This window comes from Dermacentor albipictus, chromosome 2, assembly GCF_038994185.2.
Source record: "Dermacentor albipictus isolate Rhodes 1998 colony chromosome 2, USDA_Dalb.pri_finalv2, whole genome shotgun sequence".
Classification (NCBI taxonomy): domain Eukaryota; kingdom Metazoa; phylum Arthropoda; class Arachnida; order Ixodida; family Ixodidae; genus Dermacentor; species Dermacentor albipictus.
The window spans coordinates 6,713,453-6,728,635 of NC_091822.1; the positions used below are offsets into that span (position 1 = coordinate 6,713,453).

At 45.5% G+C, this 15,183-nt stretch overlaps 1 protein-coding gene across 2 annotated transcripts in view; it reads right to left on the bottom strand.

Annotated features, from left to right (window-relative positions):
* LOC135913216 (TWiK family of potassium channels protein 7-like) overlaps window positions 1-7,781 on the bottom strand; it is a 338,046-nt gene extending 330,265 nt beyond the window's left edge. For both annotated transcript variants that reach the window (XR_010567908.2, XM_065445824.1), the window contains exon 1: window positions 7,092-7,781. Coding sequence is in view for 1 of the 2 variants with exons in the window: in XM_065445824.1 (XP_065301896.1) it covers window positions 7,092-7,557 (466 nt within the window). In the remaining variant the exon portion in view is untranslated. The remainder of the gene's footprint in view (window positions 1-7,091) is intronic.
* Window positions 7,782-15,183: the final 7,402 nt, after the last annotated feature.

The window sequence follows — 15,183 nt, forward strand, 5'->3', positions numbered from 1 at the left end:
AAGCTCCCGCACCTGGGGGCTGTGACGTCTTGCATTTTGATGGCACCTTCTAGGGCCCACTAATTATATATAGCGGTACAGATTGATTACATTGTGTTCTAAAGGAACCAAATATAAACATGGCAAGTTTCGGGAACCTTTATTCAGCCAACGCGGCCCAAATGCGAAAACATACTTTGGAATCCCTGACGTCACGCTGACGTACCGGCGCTGGGGTTTCGGCGCGAAATTCAAATACTGATACTTGGGCCTTCATTTTCTCATCGAATAATCAAACGAAGTTTTTGAAATGACTGCCTGAAGGGTTCTCAAACAGTGCTCCATTAGACTAAACTGATTTATTGTTTCGCGTTAGTGTCCCTTTAAGTAACACCACGGCATAGGAGTTAAGAGCATTATCGGAGTATGCTTACCCCTTTACTGGAGTGTCGGGATAATCCACACTCGGCCGAACTCGAGAAGAGCCGTTCGCGAAAGAAGGGATTAAGCATCCTCTTGCCTAACTATGTAGCTTTCTGACTACCGGTCAAATAATTGTCTGCCAAATTTGTAACTGAAGCCGGAAATCTGCAGGTGCGCCTGGGTGAATACGGAACACGAGAGTGACATCGCTTTTCACGAAAAGAAGAATAATGACAGTCTAAGCCACCCCGAAAACAACGCAAGAGAACAAACGGCTAGCAGATTATGGCAAATGCTAATGTCAATTCAATAACCAAAGCTCAGTCAACGCAAGCACAAGTGGGTCAGCGAAGATGCACTCCGAAAACAGCCCATTTATATCCTTTTGCTGAGCGGATTTACGCAGGCGCTTCACAAATTGTACGCAATCGAACTGCAGCGCGAGAAATGTCGTCTGCCGTCGCTCTCACTCGAATATCACCTTCACCAAATATGGACAATGCTTCCAAAAGGTTTACCGCGACGCCCGCTAAAATGACTAGAATCAGCTATAGGTGTTTAGAGAAAAATGGTAGCCAACTTCCCCACTCAGTGCCGGAGAACTAATGGATCGAACGAGGTACAACTTCAAAGGGTAACGGTAGGCCCTGCGTGACATGCCGCCGAAATCATAAAAGCACGGGCCAGTACAGCGAGGGGGAGGAGGAAAGAAAGAAGGCAGAGACGCTAACCACAAATGCCTCCAGTTGGCCGCCCTACTCTGGCGGAGATGAAAAAGGGAAAGACAGAGAGAGGGAGGGGGAACAAAGCCGCAGTGAGCTCGCGCACGCACGCCTGAGCGAGTCAGAGGCGTTCACATAGGCCACTCAAATTGCCAACAGCAACGAGGAAGTTCAGAAAGCTTCTGCAAGGAAAGATGGATGGTGGTGAAGCTTTTATAAAATGCATAAAGTAGAATACTCTCGACAATGTAATGTAATGTAAGACGTAGTGTTCAACAGTCTCGGAAGAGAATAGCAGTTTACGATAGGTAGTGAGGCAGTGGAAGAGGTAAGGGAATGCATATACTTAGGGCAGGTAGTGACGGCGGATCCGGATCATGAGACGGAAATAATCAGAAGAATAAGAATGGGCTGGGGCGCGTTTGGCAGGCATTCTCAGATCATGAACAGCAGGTTGCCATTATCCCTCAAGAGAAAAGTGTATAACAGCTGTGTCTTACCAGTACTCACGTACGGGGCAGAAACCTGGAGGCTTACGAAAAGGGTTCTACTTAAATTGAGGACGACGCAACGAGCTATGGAAAGAAGAATGAGGGGTGTAACGTTAAGGGATAAGAAAAGAGCAGATTGGGTGAGGGAACAAACTCGAGTTAATGACATCTTAATTGAAATCAAGAAAAAGAAATGGGCATTTGCAGGACATGTAATGAGGAGGGAAGATAAGCGATGGTCATTAAGAGTTACGGATTGGATACCAAGGGAAGGGAAGCGCAGCAGAGGGCGGCAGAAAGTTAGGTGGGCGGATGAGATTAAGAAGTTTGCAGGGACAACATAGCCACAATTAGTACATGACCGGGGTAGTTGGAGATGTATGGGAGGGGCCTTTACCCTGCAGTGGGCATAACCCGGCTGATGATTATGATGATGATGATGATGATGATGATGATGATGGTGATGATGATGATGGTGATAACTCTCAACAAGTTACAATATTTTGGGCAAATTTTGGGAATGACGCGTTCAACGCAGAAGGTTGCAGAAATTGTAGTGCGAATATAAGAATGGCGCCACTGCGGCTTCGCGCCGGATTTATATTGTGCGTCAGTTTTGTTCACGCACGGCAACACTGACCAGAGAAAATCAGCGAAGCATACCACACAAAGAACAGGACGTCTGAGCTAGCCTTCATTAATATTGCATTCAAAAGATGTGTCCTCCCTAGGTGACAAGGGTAACTGCAATCAGTCCACGCTTTTCCTTTCTTTCAAATACGGTGTATCGTGCTTTTGCTTTTCGCACCGAAGGCTACGCCATCCATCCGAAAGAACTGGTGCGCAATACAAGTGAGCATTCAGAGGCGTTGTGGTTTTTGTGCAACCTTTCCTCCAAGGTAAACCTTCCGTCGACACTCCACGCTCGTGTCGTGTGGTCTTCCGTCCGAGTGTAACCCTTGCAGTGGAAAAATTACACGTCAACACGTACTAACTCGCTCAGTTCACCCTACATGTAAAACAGTAATCATGGAATACCCATAGCTCTAATCGCCATGGAGCTTTGCTGGGATACTGCGGCCGTGCAAAGATATATATTAGAATAATTAATGACGCAGGGTAATAAGAGGAGGCATGCAAATTAACCTGCTTTGGTGGCCACTAATGATGTCCAAAGGCGGTACAAGTGCGCTCAGTTGTTCCTGAACCCCACACACTCCACATCGCCAAAATCCGTCAGTGTTTCTGTTCCACTGCGGTGTAACATAATCCGTATGCACCGCATGACCAGGAGTACACTTCGGTTGTTGTAGCAGTGCATTATAGGCAAGGATTGTTTTGCACTTACAAAGCCTGTTTCTTGCACTCTCGCTATTCTTTTTAATGTAGCTAATCTTGTGGATGACCTAGCCAGCTTCTTTTTGTGGAGCGCGCTGAGAACACACACAAAAGGCATTCCACAGATGGCCCCATATCCGAAGGCCAAGGACTGCCATAAACATTGGAGCCACGAGTGGCGCAGTTGTTCCTCACGTTGGCGCATCCCCTTCGACGGCACACGTGACGCGTCAACGTCACTGTGAGCCGCAGCCATGTATTCACGCTGACAGGCGCGTGTGTCTTGTAGTCAAGACAATAAGGTCATGCAAGTATCACGATATATGAAAACCCGGTGACAAGAGGGGCAGGCGATATCGATGACGACATGCGAACAGAGACACGAGCGAAAGCGTGCACGCAGTCATTCCGTATGGCGCAGCATGTATAAAAAAAAAAGATTCCGAAGTTTTACGTGCCAAAACCAGAAACCGACTGATCCTGAAACGCAGCGTATAGTGGGGGACTCTACATTGATTCTGACCACCTGGGTTTCTTTAACGTGCCCGAAAATCTAAGTACGGGAACGTACTCGTATTTACACCCATCGAATGCGGATGCCGCGGCCAGGGTCCACCTGCAACGGCACATATATCCGCTGAGCTACCACGGAGGCTGATCGTGCGGCCTACCAATGTAGGTGATACAAGTGCTAGAAGAGGTTCATTCTGCGTGAAATACATCAATATCTTGGCGTTACTACCATCGAACATCGTTGCGAAACGAATGCATGCATGCAGCATCTCCGCGTGACGTTTCTTGTTCCAAACTTAAAATTTCAACAAGGATGTTTGTCATCGTGAATATCTGCTTATTCTGAAAAAAAAGCTCAATATTGCCGCTTTGAAGTTGCGCATAATTTGTCAGTAATTTATTGCAAGTCTTACAGATGACGGACACATCATGCAATGTTGTTCCAGCGCCAACTGTGAAATACAAAAGAGGACACCCCACAAAAAAAGGTCACGGACAGAAGTTTCCGAAAGAAAATGTGTTTTACTTGTTTTCAACAATGGAATTTGCGCTACTGTTCGTTAGTCTTGGCTCTTACGAGTAGTACAAAGCTCAAATAACTTCTTACTTATTTATCCTTCAAAGGATGGCAAGAAGTGATGCTGCCAACATACCGTATTCTGAAGCACGGCCACATATTTCAGTTCCCTATGTACAAGGAATATAAATCCACTAATGGCCTATCGTTATGCAACAGAATCATATAACGCAGCTAATACTACAGTAAATATTATGTTAAAACTAAAATAACATCCGAAACTAATTATGACTTAGGCGTGTCTCTCGAACACCACGTATAACAACGTATCATGGAGCAGAAACGCTGAAATGTCAACTAACATATTTTCTTAATATTAACTAAATCATTGGAAAACATCACCTACGAGAGTAATTTTTAGGGTTTACAAAGAGAGTGTTACGCTCTGGCTGCTGCATAACAGAAAGTAGTACACACGGTGTTCATTTCTTAGCTGCACGAATTTTTTTTTTTATATCGCCTGTGGTAAATAGCACAAATGTGGCCCTTTGTTTAAATTACTCGATCAGGCGGACATTACTTCCAGAAAAAAGTTAAATGCTTAATGAAATAGTTAACGTAATTACGCTGATAAGCATTCGAATTAATTCATATACAGCACATATCTTAAAGGGACACTAAAGCGAAACAATAAATCAGTTTAGACTGATGACGCATTGTTTGAGAACCCTGCAGGCACTAATTTAAAAAAAAAAAGATTTTTTGATTATTAGATGAGAAAATGAAGGTCAAAATATCAGTATTTAAATTTCGCGCCAGAACCCCAGCGCCGGTAGGTCTGGGTGACGTCGGGGATACCAAAGTATCTTTTCGCATTTGGGCCGCGTTGGCTGAATAAAGGTTCCCGAAACTTGCCATGTTTAATATTTGGTTCCTTTAGAACACAGCGTAGTCAATCTGTACCGCTATACATAATTAGTAGGCCCTAGAAGATGCCATCAAAATTCAAGATGTCACAGCCCCCAGGTGCGAGAACTTAAGTAGGCGTCGCCACCCGTATTGCGTTCTTGCGCTTTTTCTGGCTTAACGAATGTCTTATCGTTGCAAGAGTGGTGTTTTTGTTGTTGTAGAATGGTAATTTACTGATGCAGAAAAATGATTTTTCACTTCAGTGTCCCTTTAATCTACGACTGTAGCTAGTGTCTTCGAAGGCGTATCCACTTGGAACGATTTCGCACGACTGCACCAGTTTCGAGAAGGAAATCACACCCTCACGCCACATTTTTCCTGCATCATTACCAAAGAGCCGAAAAAAGTGACTTCTGCTTTCTTCTGCATTCCTGCAAAAGGTCTGCAGTAGAGTAGCAAAAAGAAGTATACTCGAACGATTCCCGATAGGATTTTTCAAATTAAGAATTTTACAAAACTTTCATAATCAACTGAGGCCGATCCGCAGGCCTCTCCTGCATCCAATTTGCACTGACGGAATGCGCATACCATGCCTTATTTTCTGAGAAGGCATGCTACAATGTGCCGATCCTTAACGAGAGATGTTGGTGCCAGTTAAGCACATTCCCCGTGTATATCCTAGCTACATCGTTTACTGCCGAAATATTGTGAAGTTATGATATATATTTTTTCTTCCTTTTATTACATGGCAATTACCAAAGAAAGTTGTCATATCTGATAGGGCCATATGCATAGAGTGGCCGAAAAGGCCATAGCACCCTTTTTCCCTCTATCGCTTCTGCATGTGAGACGAAACCACAGGCCACACCATCACTTGTGAGACCTCCCCAAAGCTAAATTTGAAACAGCGGTCAAGAACAGCAAATAATACAGAAGGCTGCGCTTTCCCTTCTCTGTAAAAGCATGCCAGCCTTCGCAGTGAGTTCCTGAAAATGTTTTAGGTAAGTAAGGTAAAATAATTAGGTGAGTAGCCTAAACGTGAATAAGCAGCATAATGGGCCCCAAGACAATAGCGCGGGGCGCTTGGTGGAGAAAATACGAGTAAAAAGAATAGTCATCGAAATCGATAGCGTCGACTGAAAGTTCTGGAAGGTGTAACTTTACATTGATGTGGAATGGATTGAATATTGACGTTTCTGTGTCGGCCTTAGGGACGCTTTCCTAAGTTCCAGACATTCAAATCACGGTGCAGCAAGTGCTTCGTTGTTGTTTAATACCTGCACAGAGACGATGGGAGCAGGTATTTCGAGTCGCTTCGATGTACACATCTGGACAGTACGTGCAGTACGTGCTCATTGCCAAGTGCAGAGTGAATCACCAGATGCCACAACGCGTGCCACATGAACCATTCATACTGCAGAAAAATACTTGAACACGACGACTGCAAATACTCTCCTGACGTTATCCGTAATCATGCAGTAAGAAGACATTACTTCTTGTATTGACCAGAACAGCTCAAGCTACCCTTTTTTTTTAATCAGTCGCCAGCTGCTCCAGGAAGCCTGTACATTGCTGAAAACGCTATTAGCGCAGTCCATCGCAAGTGGACACCTGTTATTGAGCCAGATACTGCGGAAGATTTTTTTATCCTGTTCTTTTTTTTTTTTTTGCAGCTACAGGAAGAAATTCTGTGATACGGCGCGGACTTCCTAACGTGCTGCGATAGACTGCTACACTTTATGTACGTTGTTGCGAATACGCCTGAGAAGCGTCTTTCTGAGACACGTATGGCCGCAAGTGTCCACATGTAAGCGATAATGGCCAGGAGGCATTAGTTTGATGAATACGCAACTGTTCAACTGACTTGTCCGGCTGCCTGACGGGTTGGTCAAGAAATCAACGAATAAACGGTCCGGAAATTGATACACAACAGGAGATTATGACTTGCGAGTGGACACGTAACAAGCGTGCATGCTTTCTTAATGCAAGATCAACCACGTGTTCCATGGAGTCGCCTGTGACATTAAACAACATGGGTTTCTCTCATATCATCTCAGCGCGGCGGCAAAATGACTGGCTCTCATTTCACTGCGCGAATATAAAAAAAAAATACGTTTGATGCGAATGAAGAACAATGAGGCAAACAGACGAAGCAATCTTCAGTGATGCACCCGTCACACCTGTGCACTGCGTACTCACCGATTGTTGTGATGACAGTGAGGGAGTAGAGAAAAGCCCCCGAGAAGGACCACTGCTGTCCGCCCGTGCCAATCTCCTTGCCGTCGTAGCCGTCCTTAACGGCGGCTATGAGCCGCGCCTGGAAGTCCAGTATCTCGTGGGACACCGCGGCTGTCCAGTTCTCCTTGTAGAGCACGTTCAGCCGGTCCGTGATCTCCCACAGGCGCGTCACGGTATCGCGGCGCATGGCTATCACCTGGCTGGCCTTCTCAACCTCGTAGGGCGCTTCGAGCGCGCGAAAGGCGAATGCGCCCAAGATGCTGTAGCCGACGACGAGCGCACACAGACCCACGTGTGAAAAGAGGAACGCGGTGAACTTGCGGCAACACGACTTGCAGCGGTTCTCGGGCGGCGCCACGGCCGACGCGGCCGCCCCGCCGGCTCCGTGGTGGTGGTGATGCCGGCGGGAGGACCGCTTGCGCTCCATGGGCTGCTCAGCGAGGCCGCGCCGCCAGTCGCCCCGTCCATGAGCCGGCCAGCATGGCTGCGCACTGCTGCGGCCGGAGGGGGAGAGCGCCGCCGCAGAGCGCCTACGCGCCTGCGCGACGCGGACCGGGCTCTTCCCGCCGCCGGGGAAACACAGGAAGGCGAGCTAGCGCGTCGAACACCGTGGCCGCAGCGGCCTGCCGAAATTAACAAACGCTCGCAATAAAAGCGCCGGCGGACGGAATTCCTATCGCAGCGCCACGTCGTGGAGCAGAATCAACGGCGTCGGGAAGGGAAAGGCGCGCGTGACCGCGGGCGTCATTTGAAAAACCACCGCGTAGCGGCGCGGCATGTGCAGTTGCGGAAATTCATTTCGAGGGAGCCTCGTTCTCAGAATTTTTCAATTCGGTTGTCTCACTCTGCTTTGTCAACTGAAACCCACAGCGGTGCGCTCGCGCGGGCGCCAGCCAAAAGCGAAGGAGTGCGCGAACGAGAAGCGCGGAGGGGCAGCAAGCTTTTTCTTCGGGGTTGTGACGTCAGCGGCCGTCGACGCCGCCGTCATCGTCCCCGGGCGTCAAGCCGAGAGACCCGGCCCGGAGGAACGGCGCGGGAGCGATCGGCGCTCCTCGAACTCTCCAGTCCAAAACCACCTCCTCTCGGTCCCTATCTCTGGGTCGTGGGGCCGTCCAAACAAACGGAACGCAAGCTTGCGCTCCTATATATCGACATGAAAGGCGCACCCTTGAGCGGACTCAATGCCGGTCGGTCGAGAAAGCGCAAAGAAGCAGCGGCCAGCCGCGGTCCTTTAAACGCGCCGGAAGAACATCGGGTCAAAGCAAGAACCGAACGGGGCGCAGCTCGGGCGCGTTGAACGACCAGACGCCGTGCTCGGGAAATGAGCGAGCCTGTCGTAGGAGCGCTGCGCGAAGGCATGCGTTGCACTGACGGCTCAGGGCAGATGCGTTCACAACCTCGCGAAAAACGTTCAACTCGTTCGCTATACAGCGGAGAGAGCAAATGCAGGGATTACTGGAGAGATACTACTGACTTTGCATGCTTCTCCATGTTTACTATAGTCCGTGAAAAATTCAGAAAGAGTGGCTGAAACAGAAAAGAACACATGCGGCACCTGTGAATTACCTTGAGCTACGCAGCGATCTTCTTGTAAAAGAAATTAGGAACAACTTACTTGAGCAGTTGTGAACAGTTCTAGGATACCTAGCAACTGGCATTTCTACAATTCCTACCTGCCAATTTCCCTCCAATAACGTTTTCATGCCTCGTCATCAGTCATACATCTGGGTCATCTCAATGCAATCCATATTTCGGCAATTTAGGCTCTTTCACAAGAAATTTGGCTCATCGACACAGCTGACTGCGCAGCAGCTAGCTTACTATTCCGTTTTGCAACTACCAGCTCACGGTCGCCAATTTTTCATTCAAAAGGCCACCCCGCCTCCCCGAGAACGTGATAATTTACAGACATTAGCTTAGATTTATTGTCATCTAGTCTGAGCAGCAGTGCTGTGCTGTAGTGTTTGCCCAGCCACTGTAGCATATACAACACCGTGGCAGCTTGCCATGCTGCTGAGGAAAGGGGAAGGTTTATAGGTGACCATTGTCTACAGCTTTTGAGAGAGATTTACCTAGAAAATAAAGTTTGCGTTGAATGGGAAGGGATGAGGAGCGAGGAGAAAGTCGATATCAACAAGGAACTGGTGCAGAGGTGCCCTTTAACCCCACCTCCTGTTTAAGATGTACATGGAGAGGATGGACAGGGCGCTATAGAATTCGGGTTTAATCTCTCATACAAACAGGCGGGTACGGTAGTAGAGCAGCACCTTCCAGGTTTATTTTATGCGGACGACATTCTGTTGCTAGCTAACAAGCTAAGTGGTTTGCAACATCTGGCTAATATCTGTGGACAGGAAGCCAACAATTTAGGTTTGAAATTTAGTGTTAGAAAATCAGGTGTTATGGTATTCAATGAAAACATTGAACAAACGGTGGTGACAGTGCTAGCGGGAAACATTGAGAGCAATCCAGCCCCTGATCTAGCGCAAATCGTAGAGCACTTGAAGGAAGTTGCTACCGATATCAAGGAAATTAAAGAAGGTCGGCTTGGCAGATAGACAAAAACTAGACGCTCTGTCATGCCTGGAGTCGATGATAACCTCATGCGTAAGCCAAATACAAGACATTAATGAGAGTGCAAGGAAGATGGAAAAACGAAAGGACGACTTGGAAAACCAGAGTAGACGGTCAAACCTAATAGTATACGGCCTGACGGGAACAGAAGGCGAAAACAGTGAAAAGCTAGAACGAACTGTAAGTAAGACCATTATCCAGGACACGCTTGGCTTGCAGCCTATTGCCATAGAATGAATTCAGCGTCTCGGTAAACCAGCGCATAACAAAACAAGACCAGTAATCTTTAGGCTTCTGGATTATAGACAGAAATCTATAATATTGGGAAAGGGGCGCAAGCTAAAAAACACAGGTTCGTCTATCGGGGAAGACTTCTGTAAAAGAACTCGAGAAATCAGGAAACTGCTGTGGAATAGCGCCAAGAAAAGCCGAGAAAACCACGACGGGGTTTCTTTGTCATTTGACAAGCTTTACATTATTGACCAAGTTTTCGCTTGGGACGAGGACAAGGGGGAGAGAGTGGTACTTAAAGATAAACGTAGGAGCAAAGCGTCCAATCATGCGAAGCCAAGCACAGTCAAACTACTAACTTTATTGAATGTAAACGCGAGAAGCATTTTAAATAAGACTGAGGCGCTTGAAAATCTACTCTTTGAACATAATCCTGACATAGTAGCGTTAACTGAAACTTGGCTTCCCTCGGCTGCCTTAAATGACGAATTTCCGCCTCCCGATTACTCCACCATTCGAAAAGACAGACAGACACGTGGTGGTGGCGTGGCACTGCTAATAAAGAAATCCCTCCCATACGAACCGTTGCAAAATGTGAGGGATGCTGAGGCCGTGTTCTGCAAAATTACCTGCAACACCACTGCCATAATTGTAGGATGCGTTTACCGATGTCCTGACTCAGACGAAAGCTTCATAAAGAACGTACATGAGTTTCTGCAGTGCCACGCTCACAGCCTAAGAATTATCATCAGGGGGGACTTTAACGTTCCAGAAATTAACTGGAAGGAAATGCAATACTCATCACGTAATTCAGAAGCGCTAATTGATTTAATGCTAAACTTCAACCTCAAACAAGTAGTTGATCAACCAACACCCTCACATGGTACTGCAAGTAATATACTCGATCTAATACAACTCTCTGATCACTTCTTTGTAAACAAAATACATACTAGTATTATTGAAGGCATATCCGACCACGATATTCCAATATGTCACTTACCTCTGTCGTGTAGCATACAAAAAGGTCTTTAGCAAGCACACTTATCGACTTTGCGAAATCGGACGACGCCAATGTTTTGACGTACATGGCACATGAATTCACGGATTTTGCGGAAATGGCTTGCAATCCATCGGCAGACGCAAATTTCCTGTGGCTTAAGTTTAAGACAGTAATACATGACTGCACTGAACATTTTATACCGTTAAAAACAAGAAAATCACGGAAATACAACCCATGGATAACGTGTGAGGTAATTAATGCCAAACGAAAAGTGAAAAGAATACGTCGGACTTTACGTCGCCAGGGCAGAACGTCGCCAGGGCAGAACTTAGTCAGACTAAGCCACTCCAGAAAAGTATACTTTAATACTACCCTGCCTAACACCGTAAAAGGTAGTCGACACAGATTTTGGAATCACTTCCGTGCACGCAAAGTAATCACGCCAGAACGACCCCACGATGAAAAGGTTTCTCAAGCTAATGCATACAACAAGTACTTCCAATCGGTATTTACTACAGATAACGGGTTTGTCCCCCCAATAATTCCTACAGGTTACACCATCGACTCACTAAACATAACTGACCCAGGAATCTTTAACCTTCTACTCGGATTAGACGCGAAAAAATCTAGTGGCCTTGACGACGTCCCGAAAGAATTCTTAAAGCGATACGCAGAATGGTGCAGCAGGTATCTTGGCATTATCTATCGCATATCACTTTCTACCGGACGTGTGCCAGACGACTGCAAAAAAGCAAAGATAACACCAATCCATAAATCAGGTGACACAAACTCTCCTTCCAACTACAGAGCAATATCACTAACTAGTAAATCGTGCAAGATACTAGAGCATAGAATTTTAAAACACCTAACAACATATTTTGAAGAGAAGGGCATACTAACAGCCAATCAGCATGGATTTTGGCACGGGATGTCAACAGTAACACAATTGACTGAAGTTATACATAACCTAGCACAGATTTTTGAGAACCGGGGTCAAACAGATATCATTTTTCCAGATTTCAGCAAAGCATTCGACTGTCTGCGTCACAACAAGCTAATTCCAAAATTGGAGTCAATTACTGGCAATGCAAGCATTACAGCCTGGACTAGGGATTTTTTATCAAAACGTTCGCAGTGCGTTTGCCCTGATGAAGCATCATTTGATACAGTTCCTGTCACATCTGGCGTTCCCCAGGGCTCAATGGCAAATGTCTATTAACATCAAGAAATCAGTGACAATAGCAGTAACAACAAAGAAAATTAAGTCAGAATTCACCTACCTTCTCAATGGTACACCCCTAACTAATGTTCAGCAACACAAGTATCTAGGACTGACTCTAGCATCTGACTTGACTGGAACAAGCACATTGCCAACATCACTTCAGCAGCCACCCGTAAGCTTTTCTTCCTTAAAAGGTCCCTGAAATCTGCTCCCAGTCATATCAAACTGCTATGCTATAAAACCTTTGTGCGACCAGTACTAGAATACGCCAACACGGTTTGGTTTCCTCACACTAAGACAAACATAGCCGAAGTGGAAAAAAATCAAACGAAAGTAATACGGTTTATTCACAACAAGTACAAATACACTGACTTGCCCACAGAGCTCCTGGCTTCATCCGGAATGGACACATTGGTAAACAGAGCAAAGCAAGCTCGTCTAAAATTCATACACAACCTGTTGCACAACCGCTTTAACATAAGTTCTTCAAAATACATTATTTTCTCTACGTCCCCTATTTCACGCCATAAGCATAATAAAATGTTAATTGAGTGCTCTTATAAACCGGACACATTTAGATACTATTTTTTCCATACTGCTGTTACGGAGTGCAACCACCTCGACTCAGCAATAGCTGATATAGACTCGCCTTCAATTTTTAGTAACACGATAGAAAAGAGTAAGTAATAACTGCTAGAAATATTTTAGTTTTATGCAAATTAGTTTTTTATATTATTTAGATCTATCTCTTATGTTATGTTAGATTGTATTAAGTTATACACAGTTAGGTGGTAAATGGTTGTGTTGCAGTTACATTTCACGAAATTGTATTGAATGACAATTTATTGTAGTTATAACATCTGCTTTATCGTTATAGTTGACTTCATTAATTATATGCATGAAACGATGTCTTTTTTTTGGCATTTTGCATTTTTACAGACTGTACTGTGTAGCTACAATTAGCGTATCTAGTTTGTTGTACTTTGTATAAACATGTTCTGGGAAAAATGTTGTAACAACGCTTACATTGTAACAATAACCCCACCTGCTATGGTCTCGATAAAGAGACTGGCAGTATTGAAAGTAACAACAACAACAACAATAATAATAATAACAATAATAATACAGGGCCAGAAAATACCTCGGGTCATCATCACTACCACCATCATAATAATCATCATTAGCCTGGTTACGCCCACTGCAGGGCAAAGGCCCCTCCCATACTATTCCAACTATGCCGTTCATGTACTAATTGTGGTCATGTTGGCCCTACAAACTTCTTAATCCGATCCGCCCACCTAACTTTCTGCCTCGCCCTACCGTAGTGCGTAACCCTTAATGACCATCGGTTATGTTCCCTCCTCATTACATGTCCTGCCCATGCCCCATTTCTTTTTCTTGATTTCAACTCAGATGTCATTAACTCGAGTTTGTTGCCTCACCAACTCGGCTCTTTCCTTATCCCTTAAAGTTACACCCATCATTCATCTTTCCATAGCTCGTTGCGTTGTCCTCAATTTCAGTAGAACCCTTTTCGTAAGCCTCCAGATTTCTGCCCCGTACGTGAATACTGGTAAGACACCACTGTTATACATTTTCTCTTTTGGGATAATGGCAACCTGCTGTTCATGATCTGAGAATGCCGTCCAAACGCACCCCAGCGTATTCTTATTATTCTGATTATTTAAGGCTCATGATTCGGATCCACGGTCACTACCTGCCCTAAGTACATGTATTCCCTTTCCACTTCCAGTGCCACGTTACCTTTTGTAAAATGCTGTTCTCTTCCGAGAGTGTTAAACATTACTTTTGTTTTCTGCAGATTAATTTTTAGACACACCCTTCTGCTTTGCCTCTCCACGTCAGTGAGCATTCATTGCAATTGGTCCCCTGAGTTACTAAGCAAGGTAATATCATCAGCGAATCGCAAGTTAGTAAGGTATTCTTCATTAACTCTTATCCCCCATTCTTCCCAATCAGGTCTCTGAATACCTCCTGTAAACACGCTGTGAATAGCATTCGAGAGATCGTATGTCCCTGCCTGACGTCTTTCTTTATTGGGATTTTGTTGCTTTTTTTATGGAGGACTACGGTGGCTGTCGAGCCGTTTAAGTATCTTGCAGTACTTTTACATACGGCTCGTCTAAGCCCTGATTCCGTGATGCCTCAGGTAAAAGAATAGAAATACCTAGGCATACAGATAAACGAAGGCAGTAGGTTTATGGAAACGCAGGAAAAAACCATAACAGTAAAGGGGAAGAGAAATTCAGCCATAATGAAGCACAGAGTGCTATGGGGATACAATAAGTACGAGGTCCTCCGAGGTATGTGGAAAGGTGTGATGGTTCCAGGACTTACTTTTGGAAATGCGGTTGAATGAACGAATAATGAATTTATTTCCATAAATATACAAGTTTATGGAGGATATAAGGAAAAAAGTTACAAAAGAGCAAATTGACTAGTCCTTAAACCTTCTCGTGACAGCAGCAGCAGAAACCAAACACAAGGCACAAGGTTTGCTTTAAATGGAAGCCACACTTCTATATAGAATAAGGACAGGATCTGCTTATACACCGGCCTGGTTATTTAAAACGGGGCGAATCAATTCTCCGAACTGTACGGCATGCAACGAGACAGGAGACATTGAGCACTTTTTGTGGTCCTGCCAGCAATTCCAAGATGAAAGAGACAGTCTCCTGAAAAATCTGCAAAACAAGGACCTTCCGCATGCACGCCTGCAAGACCTTATATTTCCTGAGGGATCAGTTATAGCCCGCAAAGAAACTTCACGTCTCCTCATCGACTTTTTAAGGGAGACCGGTCTGATGGACATATGGTGAAACCCTTCAGCGGTATTGTGCGAGACGCTCGGGCGGAGCAATTGCCGGCCTTGTTCGCCAGGCTAAACCCGCCTGTTGCTATACAATTCACCACCACCACATGCTTTAAATGAGCGGTACAATCAGGACTCGATGGTTACCGATAGTTAGTGGGCCGCCTCGGATTGGGCGCTCACCGGAAGGCTA